The 24867-nt window shown below is 41.1% G+C and overlaps 1 protein-coding gene across 1 annotated transcript; it reads left to right on the top strand.

Annotated features, from left to right (window-relative positions):
- Positions 1-247: 247 nt before the first annotated feature.
- Positions 248-24502, top strand: LOC132785041 (neurogenic locus protein delta). Its single transcript, XM_060791005.1, has 6 exons — positions 248-1113; positions 7099-7410; positions 10834-10900; positions 14709-14957; positions 18234-18288; positions 20680-24502. The coding sequence occupies exons 1-6, from the start codon at positions 1057-1059 to the stop codon at positions 22538-22540; spliced, it is 2601 nt and encodes an 866-aa protein (XP_060646988.1). The 5' UTR covers positions 248-1056; the 3' UTR covers positions 22541-24502.
- Positions 24503-24867: the final 365 nt, after the last annotated feature.

The following is a 24867-nucleotide window of genomic DNA, read 5'->3' as shown; positions in this document are numbered from 1 at the left end:
CAGCTGTCCCGTTTGCACGCGCAGGCGCACCCAGCTTACCGCTCACATATAGCAGATGTAATACAGGGATGACCACGAAAAAGTACGTGAGTACGGCAGACGTTTTGTGTGTTGCGCTCACGAATGCGCTCTCCTTTTGGGCGCTCTCCCTCTCTCACTATGTGTGCGCTCTCTCTGCAGCAGAGCGGTCGCCGCTAAAAAGACAATTTCAAAAATAAAATAATGTCTGCTTTCATTCTGTTTTGGATTGTTGCGCTGTGCGGTTCGTTGCGGCCAAATACGCTCAGTGGCTCATATCGCTCTTACGTCGTGCTCACATCGCAGCGTTCATCGTTTATCGGTCGTGTGTCGCGCGTCGCTTTCAAAAACCAAAAAATATATTTTTGTAGCACAACCACGAAATTTTCAATTTTTGAAAGTGCAACTTAAATTTCCAAATAAATAATAAATATCAAGAGTGAAGAAGTTTTAACGAAACACAATTATTGCATGTGTTTATGTGTGTGCATGTGTCTATTTTTCTATATGGCGCTACATTGAGAGTGCGTTTTTTATATAGAAATCATCAAATTTACTAGCGGCATTTTTTGTGTCCCCCTTTCCACCCTCCACCCCTTTCACGTGTGTGTGCGAGAGTGCGTGAAAGAGAAAAAGGCCGCAAATCGCCAAAATAAAAGAAAAATTATTTCGTATTGCAATAAAAAACAAAACGAAAAAATGTGGCGCGTGCACGTGTAAAATAAAATAGCAAAAAAGAAACACACACATAAAAAACAACAACAAAATGCACGCAAAAATAGCAACAACAAAAAGCATGTGCCGCAGTTAGCTGCAAATAAGATAAAAATATATGAAAAAAGAATTGCCAAAAATACAATACAATAAAATACGCAAAGTAAACTATAATATTTTGATGTTGTAATTGTGTTTGTGCGTGTGTAGCAGCAACAACAGCAACAACAACATTGCCGCCTCACAAGGATTATTACACTAAAAACACACAACCAACAACTTCAACTTACTTCAATAACAGCAACAACAACTAAACCAATAAACATGCATTGGATTAAATGTTTATTAACCGCATTTATTTGCTCCACAGTCATTGTGCAGGTGAGTTTCAATCGTCCTCTTGCTTTACCTTTACATCATGCATTAATTTTCATAGCAGCAGCTACTTGTTGTTGCCTTCCTTTGCCGTTTTCTTTCGTTTTTGGCAATTCTCGCTTTACACACACTCGCACATAGTCACATGAATGCGCGCCTGCGTTTTGCAGCTGCCGTTTGCATTTGTATTAGTGTCTGTCGCCTCGTTTTGCATGCGGAGCTTTTAGCGTTGCCAGTTCTTACGATTACACCAATTTTAGCAGTTTTACAGCCAATTTATGGCATATTCGTACGCATATCTGAAATACCTCTGTAAATAGCTAAATTTTGTATAACTTGATCATTCTCCTTAACTTGAAACCCTTAAAATGCATAACAAATTTTAGTTCTCATTTAATTTTAAATTATCGCAAGCCAACTTTCTTTTGCTGCGTCAATTATTTGAAACATAAATTTCTTAGTTAATTTCACATTTTAAAATGAGTTTTACGAAGTTGCGATTTTTTTCTATTAATATTTTAGAATACCTCATAACTTATTCTATGATTTACTAAAATCATTATAAATGAAAATGAACGCAGCTGAAAAGTGCAACATTCTTCACATTTAATTTAGGATTTTATTTTTATGTTACTTTAATAAAGTACATTTCCGTTATTCCTTAAAATAATAATATCAATTTTAGGCAATACGAAAATCTGAAAAATAGGCGACTACTGTAATATGATATGCTAAGTTTCTCCCCTTTCAAAACAGCTGAGCAAACAGGGGTTGGTTTTGGGCAAGGGCGTCGACACCCTTCGCTCACTTCTCGTTGATACGGTTATTTTAGATGAAAACTAGTTTTGGATTTTTTTCTCGATTGCCAAACAGGTCCATGCCGAAAATTCAACAGCCTTTAGACAGGCTCAAAAAATTACCACCAACGGCGTATGCCTTAAAATTAAAAAAAAAGAATGAAACGATATGCGTATAAAAAAAAAAAAACGAGAAGCTGCTCGATTTCAATACGTGCAGAGTGTAAAGTCAGAAGAGAGTGTGTCGGTGTGCGATGTGTGTGTAAATGGCAACATCTGCCGCTGTCAACATTTTTGCATGCGCTTTTTACATGGGCGTTTTTGGCTACACTTTGCGTAGGTCAACGTCAACATCGTCGTCGTCGTCGTCGTCGTCACACATGCGCAGCTTGCTTCTGCATCTTTCATTGATCTTTAACGCAGGCAGTCAGCAGCATCCCCTGGCCACATTGCATGTGGTTCTCCACTCAGCTTTGACACGTTGCGTGCTTTACTTTTGCTCTTGTTTTTTTTTTTGCGCCGTCGTCTTCTTCGTTTTCATTTAGTTGCTAATTTTAACAGCACTCGAAAAACTGTCTTGAAACCTCCTGCGGTCTCGAGAGACGCCGATTCCACCAGCTGAAATGTTTTACAAGTTCAACTTAAGAAAGTGCAGCTGTTGTTGCCTTGCTTCAGGACAACACAGACTTTTTTTGCCTGCTGTTTGGTCACACTAATTTAAGGCAGAGCATCTCTCACTTTACTTTGGTATTAGAATTGATTGCGCTCTCCCTCTCTTTCTGTCGGGTTGAGTATTTTAGTCTGTCTGTTTAACATATTATACCCAACATGCAGTATAATTGTTGTTGTGCTTGTTTTTGTTCTCCGTTTCATGCAATTTTCATATTAACATTGAGACAGCGTTGACGGTTTGAGTGAATGGATGAATGAATGGCGCTATTTCATCTTTTTCTTAGCTTTTGTCTCCGTCTTCGTATTGCGCACTTTATAACATAATTAATTGCAATTTAGAAACGAATGTGTGTGCGAGATGTGGGGGAGCAACAGAGACAAAGATGTGGAAGTAGTGACTCCCACACACACAGACACACACACACTGGCATACAGAAGCTGTTTCCCAAGCCCGTTGTTAACGGTTGATTGTGATGATGAATTTAAATGATTAATAAACAACGTAGCAAAGCCAAAGGGCACACGCTATCTCGCTCTCACTCTTCCTTTCTTACAGTACTCTCTAAGTACGTATCTCTCTATTTCTCTGTCGCTCGTTCTTGCTGTTTGGAGTAGCAAATGCTAAGCAAACACCTGTAAAATGAGTGTGTTCAGTTAGTTTGCACATGTGTGTGTGTGTGAGTGTTTGTGACTAACCCACAACATTCAAACTGTCAGTCAGTTAGTTAGTCAGGCAGTCATTGTAAGTTGACGTTGAAGACACTGCGCAGAAATGGCAAAAATAAGAAAATGAAGAGAGAGAGGAAAGAGGAGTGCGATGTGGTCTTAACTAGTCGCGTCAGGGCTGAGTGATCACAGTATAAATTTACCATAGCTCGTAAAAACCAACAGCTAACTGAGCAAAAGCAAACTGAGTCAAGCAAAAGGTAAACAATGCAACGCACTATTTTCTAACACTTTTAACAAGTGTCTTCTCCTCCCCGTCTTCTTCTTCTTCTTCTTGTTCGTTCCCTCTTGGCATTTCAGCTTTCAAGTTCTCTCCTCGTCAGTTTCTCTTCCTCTTATTTATGTGTGCCCAAAAGGTCTTCAAGCGTAATAAAGTTCATAGTTGAAGGCAAAACAAGACAAAAGAACTATAACAAGTGTATAAACAAAAAAATTCATAATAATAAAATTAAAACAAAAAAAAAAATTATGAATTCGGATTGCAACAAGTTTTTTTTGCTTTCGACAAAAAATTCCATGAAAATGTGTTTGTTGGGAAAGCATGGAAAGAAAAAAGATTTGCTGCATTTTCTGTGTGTGGGGGCGACTTAAGCGAATTTCCCTTGCTTGGGAAATTATGCCCAGCTCTCCCCAAAAAAATAAACGAAAAAGCAAAAAGTGTGAGAAAATATGTTAAACATTAAAATGGTGTCAAATTGTTGGACAAAACTATTGTGGTTTCTGTCATTGCACATCTTCAATCTTTGCAGCGCTTTGTTTCTTCCCAACAAACACGTGTGTGTCTGTGTGTGTGTGTAAATGTTTCAGTGTTATGCAAATTGATTTGCTTTGTACATATTTTGACAACTGCCTGCACCTTTGTTTGACTCTCTTTCTCCCTATGTATTTGTGTTTGTGCGCTGCATATCAAATAGTTGGATAGTTACAACTCCCAACTCCAAGCTTCGACTCCCATCACCAACTACAGCTGTCTCGCTCTTGCACTTGCCTTTGCTTAACCTTCCTTCCGCTTATTGCTTTTTCTAACATTTCTTTTATGCGAGCTTTTTATTAATTCAGTTTCGTTCGCTTGTCTCCAGCATCAGCAACGCATCATTGCTGATCGTCTATTAATTCTTTTTTCTCCTTATATTATTCCATTTTTTTGTTGTTGTTCTTGCCTGCACTGATCTTCTTCAAAGCGCCGTTGAAAACAAGTTTTTGGTCGCTCTTAGTTGCTCTCAGCAGCTGCCAGCTGCACTTTATGGAGTACAAGCAAAAGCACAAAAAAAAAAAAACAACAAAAAACAGCAACAACACTTCAATTCACTTTTAAGTCACGTTTTGCTCTTTTTTTGCGCTTGATGCTGCTCTTTCGCTTAAGTTGCAGCCGCAGCACCAGCTGACAACAACAACGGCAACAACAGACGTTAAACTGTTATAGCCTATGGGGCTTTTTTATGCTCTCTCACTCAAGTTGCTCTCGCGCTCTCTTTGGCTGCTCTCTCTCTCTTTTAAACATGGCGAGCTCTGCAAGCATTGCACTGCTGTTTGTTGTTGTTGCTGTGGCTGCTTCTTCACCTGGCGTTTGGTTTGCTGCTTACACCTTTTGCTGCGCCTCCGACTAAACTCGGCGTCGCGTCGCTTCGTCACTTTGTCGTTCTGTTCGCTCGTTCGTTCGTTCGTTTGTCGTTCGTCCGCTCGTTCGTTCGTTTGTTCGTTTTAACCATCAATGTTGACCGGCAAAATCGTATGCCGTGGGAAACAATTCGGTTTTACTTGTACATTTTTTTCAACGTTTTTCTGCGCCTGCCTGTTGCTGTCGACGTCGCTGCTGCTGTTGATGTTGCTGTTGCTGCTGCTGCTTCTTTTTGTGCTGCTCTTTTGCGTCCGTTTTGCCGTGTGTTGTTTTGTTTTGGTTTTTTTTTTCTTACTTCTACTCATTTTTTTTTGTGCTGGCCTGCTGCTTATTAATACACGTTTTGTTGTACGTAGCGCAGCAGCTTCGTCGTCGACGTCGACAGCGCAGTCTGCTGCATTGCATTTGTCTGCGCGTTCGTTGCTTAAGTCTTTAGTTTTGCGTGTATCTTGGGCGTTTTTTTTGCTTTTTCGTTGGTTTGGCTTACTCATTTCTTTAGTTTTTGTTTGATTTGCACAAGGTTTATGGTGTGTTTGCATTCGCAATTGCAATTGGAATCAGACTCGCAATAAAGCTTTATAATTGCATTATCTCATTTATCGACGCCCTTCTTCTTCCGACTATTTTTCTTCAATTGCCGCTGACAATTACAAAAGGAGTCCGATAAATGTTAGCGCCAAGCCCATTAAATGTTAGTTATGCGGCTTTGCTACAGTTTTTTCTTTTCGCTTCTTATTCTGTTCCCCTCTTTTATTATATATTTTTTAAATTACATCTCGTATTGTGGCAGCCACGCTTCGGCTTTTTATTTCGTTTGGTTACCCCAGCGGATTACACCTGCGCGTCGAAAGGGGCCACAGCATCTGAGGTAGGCTGAGGGGCAACCTCAGACGACGCACTTCTGCTTAATTGAGCAATTAAACACCCATGTTCGTACAAAGAGATGAAGTAAACCAACAACAACAGCAACAACAACAGCCAGCCACGTTAACAATAAAAGCTTCCCAAGCCAACCACATGTGGAGCACCGACTGCTGCTCTGTCTGTATGTCTCTCTGTCTGTGTTTGTGTGCTCTCTGCTCATGTCTTGTTAACAATTAAATTGTCATTTTAACAAGCTTCACTTGTTGTTGTTAAAATGTTAATTGCCGAACAGTTATAGAAAATGTTGAGCGGCAATCAGAGCAATAACTCTAGAGCGCCTATTTTTGGGCATTGCCTTGTTGTACTAACGTATTGAGAGCTTTCTGTTGTGCGCCCATTTATGGCTGCCTGTGAAGTCATAATTACTATATGGCTTAAGTGCTCCCAGCAAAAGTCCATATACACTTGACGACGCACCATAATCAGCGATGCACAAAAATTTCCCTACAAATTTCCCAATATGGGAAATTTTCTAATCAACTCAATAACTCAATTAAATGATTTGATAAAGTGTTTAAAAGTGTTTGCCAAATCATTCATGCCATAAACTAAATTTCCCATACAAGGAAATTCTCTTGAAAGTGTCAAATACACGCGCTGACCTATTTCACAAATTCGCTTCACACCTTGTAGTCATAAAATCACCAATTCGAATTAATTGAGAAATTTATGATGACGACGTCGACTATCAAAAGAAAGAAATTTGCAAATCTAAATATGCAAATGCGGCGCTTCAAAACCAAAACAGAAAACTAAACAAAGTTGGTCTCTCTTTTACCCAGGTTAAACTTGTAACCCGAAAAGCCGAAACGAAGTTAAAAAAAAAATCGACCGCTTGCTGTGCATTTTGCTTTGCTTTTTGTTTGCTTTGCTACGTCGTTCTTGTCTCTTAATATTTCATAAGCCAGTTTTGTCCTTTGCATGGGTCTCTTTTTATTGCCTTTGCGCGAACTGCAGCCAAATTGCTACTCGATATTGGTATTTTTGGGGGCTTTGTTGCTGATCGCCAAGTAAAATTCCACATTCAGTTATTTGCAGCTCCTCTTTTCTCGTTTTTTGGTTAAATACCATGCTGAAAGATTTATTGTTCATGTTTGTTGGTTTGTGGGGATGCTGCATTCTTGCTGATTTTTCGTGTGTAGTGTCTGCAAACCCAAACTCGATCTCGATCTCTACATCGTGTCAACTTTAATGAATTGCTTTTTAATTTGATTATACTAATGCCATACTCTCTTTGCTTTCTTTGTTCTCCAGGTTCACAGTACCGGCAATTTCGAAGTGCGCCTCAAATACTTCGGCAATGAGCATGGACGCGACAGCGAGGGACATTGTTGTAGCGGGGAAACGGATGCGACGACAGGCAAGTGCATTGGCACATGCAAGACGCGGTTTCGCGTCTGTCTGAAGCAGTATCAGGCGACCATCGATACGACATCGCAATGCACGTACGGTGATGTTGTGACGCCGATACTTGGCGAGAACTCATTCAATCTATCGGATGCGCAAAGCTTACAGAACAAAGGCTTTTCCAATCCCATACAATTTGCCTTCAACTTTGCCTGGCCGGTAAGTAAACTCTCGATTCTCCCCAAATAACTCTAGTCTGTAAAAAGTATATTTAGCACTGACTCATCAAGGTCTCACTTCAGTTGGGACTTCTCCCCGCCCTCGGGGACAATTCTACTCACTCGTTCAGTCAGTCAGTCAGTCAGTCAGTCAATAAAATGCTGCTCAGTGATGTCTCCTCTTCAGTGTAATTTCTTTTTAATTCTTTCCTCTTGCTAATTTGTTTGGGGGCTTTTTATAGCACAACGTCTCTCTCTCTCTCTCTCTCTCTGGCTGAGGCATGTGTTTCCGCCCGTGTGTCCTTGTCAAGGGTTGTTGGCGCAAACATCTGTCGGCTATTAAAGTGCGCTGAAAAACGCGTGCGCCACCGCGTCGCACCACCAGCGACAATTTCCAGCCCGCTGCTTCTACAGCGAGTGAAAAAGCGAGCGAGTGAGGATCCAGGGTTACATTCAACCCCTAAAGAGCGAACGTTACTTTTCTCCCATATGACTTTTGATCGCGTTTTAGCAGATTTAAATTTATTTGCCGCTAGAAATACAGTTTTTCATTTGCAATTCAATCGACTTTTGCGCTTCTAGTGCAACTAAATACTTTAGATCAGCGTTTAACTGACGCTTTCAGCCATGGTCTTCTTTGCGCACGTGTTTGCTTAATAAATTGCTCAAAAAACAGAAGAAAAAAAATTGAAATACTGCAACAGAAATTCTTCTTCGCTGCACCTTTTATGCTCGAGTGGCCAAGTAATATATGATGGAGGTAGCATGCCATGCATTTCTTAATTATTACGGGGCACATTCGCTATATACCAACTCACCCCACACACACAAACACACACACACAGCTTGCTGCCGCGCTTACCTTGTGCTGAAAGTTACTCAAGCTGCAACGCGGCGGCAACCCGCTTGCATTTTGTAACGTATTTTTCAAGCGGTTTTCGTTGTTGCTGTTGCTGCTTTGGCTGTTGCCCGCAGCGTGTGTGCGGCTTACTTAAGGGGTGGATTTTCTTCCCCTCTCTCTCTGCTGCTGTGTTGCTGCCAGCATACACTTTACTTCCTAATTGTTTATTGTGCTACGCGCATGTGCAGCGTCACTATTATTATCATTACACAAATGTGTCTGGCTGGCAGTCTTTTGTGGAAGTGGCAAAGTCATGCTACGCTTGGGGGAAGCGAAGAGACGAGAAGAGTCGCTAGCTAGATGTTGGCACGTGAAATGTGTAAGTTGCATACATATTTTATCAGTTCTCGCAGCGAGCCAAGTGCAAAGATATGCATAAATATGCATGTAAAATGCAATTAGCGAAATTTCCCAAATGGGGAAATTTACAGCAGCAAGCTTAGCACGCGACAAAAATATAAAATATTCATATTTACAATATATAGAAGGGAGGGAAATTTCAAGAGAAGTTTGGCACACTTTAAAGCTTAAAATATTCATATTAATATTATGTAAAAATAAGGAAATTCCTAGATACAAAAATAGATAGGCAGCCAAAGGGAAATTTCGAATTATTTCATCTATTATTGACATTTGCAAACAGGGAACTGACTATTTTAATACAAATAAATGCTGAAAATAGAGCGCAACAACACTTTCAACTTTAAATATTTCTAGGTCAAACTATAAATTTAATTATAGGAGGCGACTAGACGCGACCGGTCGTCGCATCAACTAATTTAATGTTGCACTTAATTAAAACGAGGCACGGGGCACGCATGCCATGAAAGCAGCACGCCAGGGATATGTTCTTCTTTTTTTTTTTTGCATCAGCAGCAGCAGCATTGGGGGTTGCCGGAGTCATCATCTCCCCTACTCCGCCTTATCCGCAATGCCAGCATGCGCCTCCTCTCATTCAGCTGTGCCTAAAAATAGTCGAGCGACAGCAGCAGCAACTTTGACGCTCCTCATCGTTGTCTGTGGCTGAACTTTGTTACTTCTGTCCGTCTGTCTGTTTGTGTGTGTGTGCTGTCGAAGTCCGTCTGCGGGTGTCTTCTCTTGTCTTGTCTCTTGTCTCGGTTGCTACGTGGCTACCACTCCTACTCTTGCGCCCTATGCATTTGGCATGCACTTCACCCTATGCTGCAGATATTGACGTTGATATACAGCGCCATTGCACGCGATCCACGTACGTTGCACACCCAAGAGTATGTGTGCTTGTGTCCGTATGGATGTCGCTCATTTATTTTTGGAGCTCATACATATGCACACATTTATATATCTTTTTTATGTTTACTTATGTATTTTATGTACGGCTGTTTTCGTCATAACTCAACATAATGTAACATGGTGTCTATAGAACTTGCCGCAAGTCACTCCATTCAATATAATAAATTTCCCTATTTGGGAAATTTTTAAAAAGTGGCAAATCAAGCATTTTGAGTGTTTGTGGTTTGCTAAAATAGAAAATATAAAATTTCCCTCGCTGGGATATTTTGTACCAAAAGGGAAATTTAAGAATTTGATCGCCCTCAGCAATTGCAACTACTGTATGACCAAAAACTGTTGTAGCATTCAATTGATTCATTCGTTTTATTCATTTCATTTGGCCATTGTCAGGCCGTCTGATGATGATCAATGTCTGATTTGTTTCCTGTCGTGCCCATCAACTTTATGCCCATTTGCGAATGCAATTTTCAATGTCTGGCCACACCAAATGCACTCAACTCCATTCAGACTCCACTTGAACACTCCACAGCCAGCTGGAGGTTATGCAATCTGCCTTATCAACTAAATTAATTCTACATCTGACTCCCACACACGAAAAATCTACTCAACTGACGACGCAATCGAAAGTTAGTCAAAAATTAGTCATTTACATGCAACGCAATGCTGCATCGTCAATCGGTCCCTCCGAAAGCTACGCAATCTGACGCCCAACCAAGTGTTAGTGTTAGAGACACCTCTGCAAGTCGCTTTGAGTAGTTCGTCGAGTCTCTCTCTCTCTTGCACTCTCAATACGCATTATGCATTTTGGATTTTGTGTCATCTCTGCCGGTTTTTTTTCCTCTTTGCTTCTTGCCTCTCCCTCCCCCGACTGCTGGCTGCATTGGTAATCAAGTGTGAATTGAGGGCGCTGCCAGTTGCAAGTTGCATTTGCATTTGCATTTGCACTCGATTGCATTAGTGGCTTGTATTGGATTGGATTGTGGATTGTGGATTGGTCTCGTCGTCTGGCCTGGTCATGTGGGCGGCGTTAGTTTCGAGCATGTTTCGGTGCTGTCATAATCTGTTTATAATGAGCTTTGTGGGCTGTGGGACTGCGATTTCGATTTGTAAAAGCTTTCGAGCCATTAGGTTAGTTATGGCCCAGATGGATATCTTTTTAACTATACAACAAAACTGTTCATTTCCCGTCTCTCTAGCCAAACAATTTCTGATGAACTTTCTTTAATGTGCTTTCTTCTTCTTCTTTACTTACAGGGCACTTTTACACTGATCGTCGAAGCTTGGCACGATACGAACAACAGCGCGAATTCGCGTTCAAACAGTAAGTACACCCAAACCAAAATAAAAAAAACATTATGAAATTCATATCCTGCTAAGAATATCCTGTGACACAGTTATTGCTTCCTCGGTCATAACCGTCGCATCCTGTCGATCGACGACAGGATCACCGACACCTGATCTGATCGAATTTCTAGTTTCATTTTCCAACTAAACGCAACTAACCAAAGCTCTCTCGACACTTGTGTGTATAAGATTTCCGGCACATTGAATGGTTTTAAGTAACCCTTTTTTATGCGCTTAGTTGGGGATAAACCACGACTTGTCGCCTTTGTTGTCTGCTCGCCTTGGCAATGAACGGAAGTGTGCTGAGGTCGACTCATCCTCTCATTGTCTTGGCTTGTGTCTGCCTTGTTTTTCTGCTTTTTGGTTTATCACGAATTTGTAGTGCTAGGCACAGGACTTAATCGTTGTTGATTATTTCGCTGTGGAATTTAGCGATCGTGTAGAGCGTGTAATTCATCTTGGAACAATGCGACATGCTCCCAGAGATTTCCACTCCCGATAAGGACCACACACCAAACATACATACAAATATCGATTTAGTCTAGTGTGGTCCATTACCAAGGACATTCAATCTTGTTCTTCATTTTCTTTTCTTTTTTTTTTTGTTAATTTTCTCTTTTTATCTGCTGCAGTTTTTCTTCTTGAATTTTCCCACACATACACCTGGCTGCAACAGCTACCTGCCTAATTTCTACCTGCATTAGAGATTTCTCCTCATCGTAGAAACAATTCATTGGAATTTCTTTCTATTTCTATTTATAAGTTGGCCTAGTCCTTTGTTGGAATTTTAATTGTTTAGCAATCGGGCATCCTGCTGAGAACTTTGCTTGCCAGCTAATAGATCTTTATCTGGCTCCGTTTTTTGCAATTTCAATTTAAAGCAGTTGCTGTACGCGCTTGTCAAGGATTAATTTCATTATTTCAAAGTTGTTGCAGTTGTTTCTCCTTCGGTTGTTCGATCTCCCGCATACTTGAAGCTGCATAGCAAGTTTACGCCTGTCTCGAGTGCGTTGCATTGCCAACGAGTTTAGCAGCTCTTTTTGTTATATTCATTTAACATAAATTACATACAAAAAAGGAACAGCAGCTAAGAAAAAAAAAATACAACAAAAACGAAGAGGGAATACAGCACAAAAAGAAACCTGCAACAAGCCACGAGACGTGGTGAGGGAGGTGAAGGAGGCAGAGGAGGAGGAGGAAGAGTCTCTATCCGTATCGGTCTCAGTTTGGGATTCAACTGTTGCGACCTTTTCGCCGGCTTTGCCTGCAGGCAAACTTGCCACAAGTTGTGTGCCTCGAGGAGAAGCTGTGAGAGTGAGAAAGGAGAATGGAGAGAAAGAGCAGGGAAGCACACACACACACACACAGCTTGACCGCCTTCGTTTTGCGTCGTGCAAGGTGATTCTTGGCTTGATGCGTCGAAAATCTTTCAACTCATGGCTCTTAAGATTTTCGCTGAAGTTCTTTATTTTTTGCGTGCTTTTTTTTCGTTGGTTGTTGTTCACCTATCCCTACCTACCAATTAATCTCTGCCAATGCCAAAGTTGTTAGTTGCACGTTGTTGTTGCACGCTGTTTTGCTGCTTTGGCTGCTCGGCTGACTTGGCTGGCGATGTTGTTAAAATGCTTATCTTTTAATTTTAACTCATTGGATCAAGCGGCAGCCCAGCAACAGTCGCAGCGAATCCCGCGACCACAAACTTGTTGCCGCCGTCACCGTCGTCGTCGTCGTCGTGTGTCTTGATAAAATGGTATTTTATAAATTCCTTTAGAAGAAGTCAGAGCGCAACGTCGACGACGGCGACTGCGACTAAATATTTGCAGTTGTCGAGTTGCCTTTACACTTAAGCCTTGCCCCTTGTCGAGAGTCAAGTTTAAGATGCTGCTTGTTGCAAATTTGTTGCGCACAAATTTCACTCATTTGTTTTCAAGTGTTTAGCAAATTTCCCAAGTGGGGAAATTGCAACTAGAGTTGCTTGCAAACAGCCTAACAAGCTTCAGATGTGTTTTAGGATTCTAATTGGATAGTTTATAAAATTTCCCTAGTAGGGATATTTTTGGGAAATTTGTTGAATGACTTTCTATAACCTATAAAATGACTTTCCGCATTGGTCTCACGTTAATCATGACATTCGCGGCTTCTGTCAAAATTCCCCAGGCAGGGAAATCTTGAATTGATAAGACTCAGCTGATATTTCCGCCTAGAGCGACCATTAATCATGTTATTAGGGGCCAGTTTTTCAATAATTGCGAAAGTTGTCAAACGCAACTTTTCAATTTGTGTGCGAATTGTGTCTTTTGAATCCTTTTTTATAGATAATTAAAAAAATGCCGTTTTGCGTAAATATTTGCGCATGATTTTCTATATTTCCCTCTGCACACAAGCGCACACTTGTAAGCTGGCAACAACTGGCCAAACTGGACCCCAAAGACTTGCAGTCAAATTGTGCGTTTCGCTTGAAGCGTTGCCGGCACGTCGCCTAATAACCTGTCATGCCACAAGTCTCACATGTGTGTGTTGCAAATGTAAATAAAACCACAACACACAATTCAATTCGGTTATGCATTTTTTGTATTATTTATTTTTTGGCATTTTTGGGGAATGTTGTTGGCTTGGCGCGAGCGTTTTTCCATGTTGCCACGTCAGGTGAGGCAAGTTGCAACTTGGCTTAGAATTTCTGCTGCATTGCTGTAATGCATATTTTTGGCTGTGGTAATTAATTAGTTTGCTATTTGGATATGGATATTTGGGCACTAACCAGTTGGTTAGCTTGTCAAATCAATTTACGTATAACTCTCTCTCTCTCTCTTGCTCTTTGAATCTGTCTCTCTTTAATCATGTCAATTGCTGCTCTAATATAAATCCTGCTTCAGTGACTTTCACTCTTGGCTCATCTTGCGAGCAACTTTTGCTTTTGTGGCTGCAGCGTGTTCCTAAATATGCCACACAAACTTTATTCTTATTGCGGCTGCAAGATTTTTAGCATTGCCGAAGATTTATGCAGCGTTTTTTATACTTTATTTATATTTATTTAGCATTCGCTGTTGTTTTCTTTAGTTTTTTTTTCTATTCGTATTTCCAAACTAAACAAAACTCTTGGCCCGCTTCGGCTTCGAAGTCGACGTCGACTTCGAGTTTGAGTTTCGACTTGGCTGCTTGCAATTCGAATAGTCATGCACCTGCAATTTACTTTATAGACCATGGCATAATGTGGCTACACACATACACACACTTGCAAACAAGTTGCCATCCAATAGACCGGTCTCAGCTCGAACAGCTGAAAATGCAACTGTCGTCTGTGTCTGCTTCGCCTTCTCTTTGGCTTCGTTGTCTCCCTCCCTCTCTCTCTCTCTCTCTCCTTCCAGTGTGTGTCGTGTGTTGCATGGCTGGCTGACTTGCTGCCTGACTGTTGCCAGTTGCCGCCCGCCGCAGACACTGCAAAAGAAATATATATACTATAAATGTATATATATATATTTGCTGCTATCCGCATACCTTGGCACTTGACTTGCAGTTGCTGAGTTTGAATATGGATTTTTGTACAAATCTGTGGCAAGTTTGGTCTATGCTTAATCTTCGAAAACAACCAAAATTCCAAGCAATAGCCGCAAGCATTTAACCCATTCTCACTCTCGACTCCAATTAATCTTCATTAGGGTCGCAAATGCTCCTCTTTTTTTTTTGTCTTCAGTTTCTCACACACTCGTATCTACACACTCGTTGTTATTATCGTTATCTTTATGCTTATATTTATGTTTATGGTTTCGGTTTCGTATCTGTTTCAGATCTGCTCATCCAACGACTGTCCGTGCAACAAGTTCTCGATGTCTCATCCGAGTGGAAGACCAACAAGTCCGAGTCCGCATACACATGGCTTGAATACGGCTTTCGTGTCACCTGCGATCCCCACTATTATGGCTCCGGCTGTGCCAATCTCTGCCGGCCACGCGATGATCAATTCGGTCACTACACATGCTCCGAGACTGGCGAAATTATCTGCCTAACGGGCTGGCAAGGCAAATACTGCGAGAAACGTAAGTAACTTAATTATATTGTAGTGTTTAAGAAAGGGAAATTTCAAGTTAGTAAGGGAAATTTGAGAGTAAGTTACTTAATTATATTGTAGTGTTTAAGAGAGGGACATTTCAAGTTAGTAAGGGAATTTACAAGTCAGAAAGGGAAATTTGAGAGTAAGTAACTTAATAATCTTATTAAGAAAGGGATATTTCAAGTTAGTAAATGAAATTACAAGTCAGAGAGGGAAATTTGAGAGTAGTAATATTATAAACTTTAAGAGAGGGACATTTCAAGTTAGTAAAGGAAATTTAAGAATTTTGTATTTAAAAAAAAAGGGAAATTTGAGTTTAAATATAGTTATGACAACTTCTCGAGGGGAATTTTTGAATTATTTAGAAACAACCAAAGCTATTCCTTACTGTTGAATCACATCCTTGAGAACCGGTTTCACATTTTTTATCGAGTGGCAAATATCATCAAAGTCGAGATGGGGGCCAAAACTACTTGAGTTCCATTCTCCATTCGCCACAAAATGATTTTTACATTCTTTTGCGCTGAAGCTCTTCTCAGTCATGTTTGTTGTAAATGTTGCTGTTGTGAATGTTGTGTTTGTTGTTGCCTTGTCAAGTGCCGCGTTTCTTGTGCCGCACTTCACGGGCAACTCTCATTATTATTGAAAATCACTTGCTTGTCAAATCAAATGAGATGATTGTACACAAAAAAACAAGACAGAGAGACAGTGAGAGAGAGAGAGGGACTGAGACAAGGAGCTGCTAACGAATTAAAAGTATAATTATATTTTGTTTGTGAATGCGTAGCTATGAATTCGATGATTTGACGAAAATTTGAATACAAAAATTATTCAAAGTGGAAAAAATCAAAGTCAAACAAATAAATTAAAAATCAATGAGGAGAAATCATTTGTCATTTGGCATGTGGTATGGGGCATGTGGTATGGGGCATGGGGCAGAACAAACAGGCGCAACAAAACGACGTAACGAACTGAAAACCCAAAATGAAATCACATGAGGAAGCTCAGGCCACAAAACAAAGCAAAACAAAACAGAAAAGCAACAGCAACAACAACAACAATAACAAAACTCGGACACAGACCCTTTATAGTAGCAGCTACCTAGGCAGCATTTACCTGTAGATCACCAGAGAGGGGGTAGGAGGGGAATGTCGAAGAAGAAGGGACACACTGTGAATCAGAGCACAAAACTGAAACTGACGAAGAGCACAAAAATCTTCCCACGCCAAGTGCAAAGGGGCCCCCGAGGAGGTTCTCTCCATATACACACATACATATACATATATATTGAAGGTGTGGTGGACACACACACCAATACACACACACACGCATAGAGGGGCATGCAACAGCAGCAGCAACAGCTTCTTGATCATCATTCTCGTTGACGTCGCTTTTTGAGTATCTTCCTGCAAAGACGACGACGACGACGATTGTCGAACGTCGTCTGCATGCCGCACATTGCTGAGGACGAGAACGAACAGAAGAAGGTGAAGAAGAAGAAGCAGACAACATAGAAGAAGAAGAAGCCGACTTCCTTTAGGGCTGGACACGGCTGATTACACCTTAAATGTGCCTCAATCGTTCGGCTGCCTTTGCCTCTCGCTTCCTTTTTGCTGCTTCGCTTTTTTCGGCCACAACAATTTTTTGGTGTCCTTCTGCTGCTTTTGCTGCTGCTGCCGGTTAAGCAACTTTCCACAGCAGCAGCTGCCTCTTCCGCTCTTCTGCTTCAACTTAAATGAGCTTAAATTAAGGCAAAATTATTTTCCAGCAGCAGCAGCAACAGCAGCAAAATAAAAAGCCAAAACGTGTGGAGCGATCGAAGCCTTTATTAAATTGGCCCAAAAAGGTTTTTGTCTGTTGTTGAATGAAGCTTCGTTCGATCTGCGTGCATTTTAATTTCAAGGAAATGAGCTATTTGCAGCTAAAGTTTTGTTTTTTTATGAATGAATGAATGGAGCACAGCTGCTGCCCAAAAAAATAACAAAAAAAGAGTTTGTGTTGCACTTGCAACATTTGCCAAAGATACAAATGTATCTGAGGGATGCTCAAGTGAAAGTAAATAGCAAAGCGGCCAAGAGATAGAGATAATCGCAGACTCAATCTAGAGCTTGCGGGCGTGTGAAACAACAACACAGTGAAGAAGAATTTCTTAGCCACGTTTACTTGGCTACCAGCTAACAACCGGGTAACAACAGCAATCTCACTTTCGCAGAACGTTCTCTCGACCATGTAATAAAAATCATTGCCAATTGCCAATATTACGGCTTATATATATTATCTGCGTGTGCGGGGGAATTAAAAGCAGCAGCAAGGAGAGGGCAAAGGGGGATGGGGAGGGGGAAAACACGTTTTTGTGATTTTCTAGCAATTTTCCCGCATGCTGCTGAATGAAACTCAAAGCCAACGTTTTAAAGAGCTGCCTTTTTGTGCATTTGTGCATTCGCAATCTTCACGATTCTCCAGCGAGCGAGTGGAAGAGTGAAGAACCCTTGCGACACAAGGCGGGCGGGCGCAACTCCCCTACTTCCTGTGTGCCACAGCCCAACAACGCGAGGTCCATGCCACACAGCCCAAGAAACATGTTTGCCACATTCTTGAAGCCCTCTTCTTCACTGCTTGCAACTCCTTTTCTCTCTCCGTCTCTCTCTCTCTCGCTCTTTCAATACACAATCGAAGTTTTCGTCGAACCTTTTGGAGCTTGGGAATCTGTTTTCGGGCCGCTTGTGGCAACTTGTAGTTGTTGTTGTTGTTGTTGTGGTTGCTGCTGCTGCAAGAGCTCTTCGTTCGTGGCCATGGGATTATTTCATTTTGTGGTGTTTCCTTTTTGGCCTCGTCGCGCATATTAGAAACAAGTTATTCCTGCTGCGGCTCGTTGTTGTTGTTGTTGCCTCTGCCTCACAGTTTGAGAGTCACTGGCGTTTTCGGGGCCATGATTCATTTGAGCCCCCGAAATTCATTTCTCTCTCTGCTTTTATTTTGATTTTAATTCGAGAAGATGTTTTAGTTTTTTTGTTTTGTTTTAGTGGTTTTTCATTGCTTTGAAACGCGTGAAAAAGAAAGTTTTATTTTCCACTATTGTTTTATTTCTTATTAAAATCGAAATGTGGGCGCCACACGCATGTGGCACGCATGCTGTGTGGGCAGGTGTTGAGAAAGTGTCGCCATTATGGGCATTTAGTCAATTTATACGAAACTAATCAACATATCAATTAATTTGATTGACATTTAATCCAAACTCCGCTTCTTCTTCTTCTATTTACAGCCAAATGCGCCAAAGGTTGTGTCCATGGTCAATGCGATAAGCCCAATCAATGCAAGTAAGTACAACAAAAATAACAACAACAAACATCAAAAACAATTTAATTTACATACATTTGCATTATGCATCTAGTTGTTGCTTAGCAACATTTCTCGGCAACATGTTGCTAATTAAGGCTGATGAGCTTTTTGTTACCTTTTTTTTTTTTTGTTTGCTGCACGTTTTTTCTCTTGGTTTGTTTGCCAAGCTCGACAACAACAAAAACAACAACAATTGTCATTGGACACACCTTTTTGTTTTTGCTTGTTGGCTACCAACTTGGTTAAAAGGGCAAAAGCAACAAACGTTTAGTGTGGCACGTTTTTGTTTTTATGCACAAGGAAATTCTTGGCTTGAGTGCATTGGCTGTCATTTGATTGCCGAGCGGTTTTGCATTACAATTTTATTCGAGTGCCGCTGCTGATGCAAAAAACAACAAAAAAAATATCGTCAAACACATAACCTGCAAACTGCAATTGAATTACAAAGTTTTCCCACATTTTTCATAGGGCAGCAGCAACAACAATGACAAAGCAAGGTGTAAGCCAACACTTTTGACGACGCTCGCAAATATTTTATGCATGAAATTTCAAGCTCAAATCTCAAATAAAGCAAAAGCAAAGACAACAAAAACAAAAACGCAAAAGCAGCTGTTGACTCGCGTTGCCAACTCTTTCGAGTGCAGAAAAGCTAATTGCGCTTAGATCTTTTCTTTGATCGAAACAGCACAGGATGTTGATCATTATTTATGCATTGCTGGCCAATAAAGTTTCCCCACCCCTCGCTCTATCACTCTTTTTCTTATTCTTCAACATTCCCAACGGAAATCAAACATTTTGTGGTTCAATAATTGTGCCAAAAAACATAAAATTCAGACACATCATTGCCACAAGCAGCAGCAGCAGCAAAGCCAAAAGTGTTATTGATTGTGATTTTGGGATAAAATGTTTACTTTATAAACACAGACCCCTTCGCCCTCCTCTCTCTCTCTCTGCGCTCCCCTTTAGTTCGTAGAAAAAACCGCAAGCAGTTACGCTCAAGCATGCGTGTGCCACTCACAGCCCAAAAAGCAAAACCATTGAAAATTAAAGTGCTTTTACTTCGAATGGTGGGAATATTTTAATAATTCTAAGCGCGCACGTTATATGACCAAATACACACTCGCACACAAACACACGCATACTCATTGGACTGGTAGTTGGCAACGCTGTTGTTTTTGACATTTCTGCTTGTGTATACACTGACGCATATCAATTACCACTTGTCTGTAAGCTTGCTCTCACTCTTCCCCACTCCTCCCCACACACCCTCACACAAATACACCTACTCTTCGCGACTGCTTTGAATTATTGCCAATTGAGAGTTTGTGGGTGAAGGATTTGTCTTTCGTCTTTGTTTGTCTTTTGTGTTTACATATGAATCGAACTTGCATTTGCTGCCAGTGAGAGCGTATGCGTACGTGTGTGCGTAAGTTTATGTGTGTGATTGTGTTTCATAGGAAGCGCAATGCAAAGTGGAACGCGCAGCGCTGCGTTTAAATAAATTAATTTTGTGCTTGCGATCGTGAGAAATGCAAAAGAGCCCCCCTCTATCTCTCTCTCTCTTTCTGTCTCCCTCTCACTACATTGACTGCGGATATGCACACTTGAAAATAACTGCAGCAACAACAACAGCAACAGGGTCGCATCATTTTATTGTTTCTTTTCTTTTTTTGCTTTTTGACTTTCAAGTTGACATGCCTTTTCCTTTGACTTACCCCCTTTTCTCCTTTCGGCGCACGGCTGTCAAGCGCATATCCCGCCTTGGGGGCATCTCACAGCACTTGAGATCATTTGGGCAAAGCAGAAAATGGAGATGAAGAAGGAGCAGTAAAAGTGCACATCCAACGCAAATTGCTCTCTCTCTCCCTCTCTGTCTGTCTGTTTTTGCTTTGCCCAGCCAAGCGTTGCTGCGCCCACATAGGCAATTACATACAAATACCAATACAAATGCATATGTATTGATTTGTGTGAGCGATTTGCTAAACAGGTGATGCGTTGTGTCTGTCTGTCTGGTTGCTTCGTCTTCTGCTGATTCGCTTTGCTTGCCTTTCGCATTTGCTCCAAACTTCAAAAGTAAACCAGCGCCGCAAGCGCAATAAGCGTGTCCAGCGTCCGCTTTAGTTTAGCTCTTTTTCTTTTTTCTTATTTACATTTGCATATTTCATTGATGAAACATTCAAAGAGAGAAAGAGCGATAATACTAATTGTAGTTGTAGTTGGCAGCCCTTTTTCGATAACTATCGATGCACTGGCAAAGCGGGTCGATATCACTATATCATTAAATGTAGTAATCGATACACTCGCAAATCGGGTCTTTTGAATTTGTGAACTTTCAACTAATTTCCTCATTTCTTTTTCTCTATTTGCAGCTGTCAGAATGGATGGCGTGGACCACTGTGCGACGAGTGCGCACCTTATCCCAACTGTGTGCACGGCACCTGTGAGAAGCCTTGGCAATGCATTTGCAAAGAGGGCTGGGGTGGTTTCTTCTGCAACCTGGATCTCAACTATTGCACCAACCATCGTCCCTGCTTGAATGGCGGCACCTGCTTCAACACCGGACCCGCTCTCTACACCTGCCAATGTGCGCCCGGCTTCAGTGGCAATGACTGCCAGACTGAGATCAGTTCCTGCGATGCCGATGTGAATCCCTGCCAGAATAACGGCACCTGCGTCAACGAGAACACAGAGCGTGGCTACAAATGCCTCTGCCCCATGGGCTGGAACGGTCGCCTCTGCGAGGAGAAGCTCTTGACCTGTGCGGATAAACCTTGTCATCAGGGCAGATGTCGGGATACGAATACGAGCAACAGCAAGCAGGGATTTCAGTGTGATTGCCCCACGGGATACAGCGGCACAACTTGTGAATTGCATCTGGACAACTGCAGTCCCAATCCCTGCCAGAATGGCGGAACTTGTCAGCCCAATGGCAAGTGCATCTGTCGCGAGGGCTTCACGGGCGCAAAGTGCGAGCAGAACATCGATGACTGTGTGGACAACAAGTGCCAGAATGGCGGTACCTGCATTGATCTGGTCAACCAATATCGCTGCCAATGTGCACCCGGTTTCCATGGACCACGCTGCAGCCGACGTGTCGATCTCTGCCTGACAATTCCCTGCGCCAACGGCGGTAACTGCACCAATCTGAACAACGACTATCAGTGTGATTGTCGTCCTGGTTTCACGGGTCGCGACTGCTCCATCGATGTGGACGAGTGCCTGAGTCATCCTTGCCACAATGGCGGCACCTGCATGAATCGTGTCAACAGCTTCAAGTGTCTCTGCGCCAACGGCTATCGCGGAACGCAATGCGATGAGGAATCCTACGACTCGGTAACGTATGGAGCACATCAGTATGATGCCACCACACAGGCGCGTGCCGATGGTCTGACCAATGCCCAAGTGGTGCTGATTGCCATCTTCTCTGTGGCCATGCCCCTGGTGGCTGTGATTGCCGCCTGCGTTGTGTTCTGCATGAAACGCAAGCGGAAGCGTGCCCAGGAGAAGGACGATGCTGAGGCCCGCAAACAGAACGAACAGAATGCGGTAGCCACACTGCATCACAATGGCAGCGGTGTCGTCGGCGTTGGCGTCGGAGTTGGTGGACTCCCGGCTGGAGCTTTGGGCGTGAAACGCGGCAGCAGCGGTGGCTTGACCTTTGACAACAGCAACCCGAACATCATCAAGAACACGTGGGACAAGTCGGTGAATAACATTTGTGCCTCGGCTGCTGCTGCAGCTGCTGCCGCCGCTGCGGCGGACGAGTGTCGCATGTACTCGGGCGCCTTGGCCAATTATGCGGCTGCCGCTGACAACAATGCCAACTCGGAGTTCTGCGGCGTTGGCCAAATTGCGCCGCTGCAGCGCGCCAAATCGCAGAAGCAACTCAACACCGATCCCACGCTCATGCATCGTGCCTCGCAGCTGCTCTCCGCTGGCGCTGCAAGTGGCGTTGCCTCCGCTTCGGCAGCGGCAGCAGCGTCAACGACGTCACCTACCAAAGACTACAGCTCAGCAGCGGGCGGCGCAACGGGAGCGGGCAGCGAGGGCAAGGGTAAGCGGATCTCAGTGCTCGGCGAGGGCTCCTATTGCAGCCAACGTTGGCCATCCCTGGCCGCTGCTGGCGTTGCCGGCGCCTGCTCCTCACAGCTGATGGCTGCGGCTTCAGCGACGGGCAGCGGGGCGGCGACGACGCAGCGCACTGTGGTCTGTGGCACGCCGCACATGTAAAGACAAAGACTGCAAAGGGACAGATGGGGAAAGAGAACGAGAGAGAGAGACGCCAAATGGGCCACACGTGGCTTTGTTGTTGATTGAAGCAGTGCAGTCGTGAAAATTGTAACAAGCTTAACTCTACACCCACACTCACACACAATTGTAAATTATTTAAATTTCGCATGAACTGATCAAACATTCATTCATTCACAATCGATAACTTATCGATGAATTCGACTCACTTGACTTGGCGCTCGTCGGCGCGGCTTGTAAACTCTCCACGGCATGTAGACAAAGCGCCAGCAGCCAACTAAACACAAAAACTCTACACTGGACAAACACAATACAAACAAACTCTACACTGACGTTTTGCATGTTACTGAAAAATCTGCTTCAATTATTATTATTATTATTTTGAAATAGTTGCGATAAATTGTACATAATTAATTCTTTACGCAAAAAATCGAAAACTCTACACTAGGCGTTAGATTCTAAGCTTAGAATTATTACAAGAATAATGAAAGAAATTCCTCATTGACGCGCAAGCATTTTGTACATAGTAATTATAGGAAAAAACAATCGGATATACGACATACACAAAAAAAAACATAAAAAAAAATACTTAAAAATTGACTATCTCGCGCTCTAACTTTAAGTGTCTAAAGTAAATACATTAAGAATATGCATTAGGCATAATTAAATTTAACTCTAGCTTAATTTAGCCTAAACAAACAGACAAACAAGCGAAGACAAACAAAACATTTAGTGATTCTTGTTATAAGTTCTTAATTATAATTTAGTTTCTATACCACAAACACACACACACAAACACTCTCGATTCTTATTTCATACGATTTTTTGTTTTTTTAAACATTTCTTTTATATGATTTTTTTTGGCATTTTTTTTAATTTGGAGCTACTATTTAAAGCAAAAGGAAGTCAACAATATTTATACAATTTACACATATATGTAAACTGAATTGAATTTATAAATCTTAAGCATAAATTATATGAAAAATTGAAAACAAATTCAAAAACACGAAACAAAATTGAATGAAATATACAAAATACAACAAACAAAAAAGCACGCATATTATAATTATGTAGATGTTGGTAAAGTCTTAACACACACACACAGAAACACAGAACAGTATAGTCTTATTATAATTACTTTTGTTATTCTCAACAATGATTTACATTTAATTTTGATCTCAAGCCCATTGAACGCAAGAAAACTGTTTGCGAAATTCCAAAATATCAAAATTAAATCTTCAAACTTACAGTTAAATTGCAAATGGTTCCTCGTTAGTGTAAAAACTAGTTGTAAAAGTGCTAAATACAATACATATATATATTTTTATACATTTGCTACTTAAAAGAAAATGAAGAAAACGCTAAACTCTCCATACACACAAAAGATCAGCGCTCATCAATACTTATCTCAAGTAATTTTTGTATATACTTAAAATCTCTCTTTATACACATTTTGTTATCTACGCTCATTCATGATATATGCTTAATATACATTTATATATATACACACCTATATATAAATATATATTTTTTTTATAAATATTTAATTTTTTAAATAGTCGTTTTTAGTAATTTATATTTTTATTGCAAACTCAAAAATTCGAGAAACCCCTTACAAAAAAAAAGAAATCCAACACACGCGTCAGATTGTAAAAAAAAGTTCATAACACCTTAAATACACACAACATATTTATACAAAATGATAAAACACATACACAAAAATAGTAGTTACATGCATACAATTGTAATTTAGTGTTGTACTTACGATTTAGTCTAAACAATTTTATGAAATTTTAGAAATTAAACAAATGAAATGAAAAACGCAAGAAAGAAAAACAAGCAACAAAAAAACAAAAAAAAAAACGAACAAACAAAATGCAAAAGAAAAAAATATGAAAAAAAAAACAATAAAAATTTGTATGAATGAATTCTAAAAAAACAAAATGGCTTTATTACTTAACTTTCAGCTGGGGTGGCAACTCTGCGGGATTTACGAACTGGGAACATTAAAAAATGAAGAGATCACTACGAGGAAGTGCTTGAGATAAACAAAATAAATATTGACGTTTATTATGCAACATTTGCATAGAGGAGAGGAAAATTAAAGTAGATTCAAGTGCTAAAAATGTAATTTTAATTGCATGCAAGGGCGCAAAAATACATCAAATAGAGGAGACAGCATCAACTAATTAAAGAGAAGAAGAAAGCGACAGTGGCTGATGGACTATGGGCACAAAATCAGTTATTTTAAAAATGTTTAGCTTAGTATTGAAATTTTAATCTTCAGTTTGAAAAATTAAAAAGATTGA

The sequence above is a fragment of the Drosophila nasuta genome, chromosome 2R, assembly GCF_023558535.2.
Source record: "Drosophila nasuta strain 15112-1781.00 chromosome 2R, ASM2355853v1, whole genome shotgun sequence".
In the NCBI taxonomy this organism is placed as follows: Eukaryota; Metazoa; Arthropoda; class Insecta; order Diptera; family Drosophilidae; genus Drosophila; species Drosophila nasuta.
This window is presented reverse-complemented; position numbering and strand designations above follow the sequence as displayed.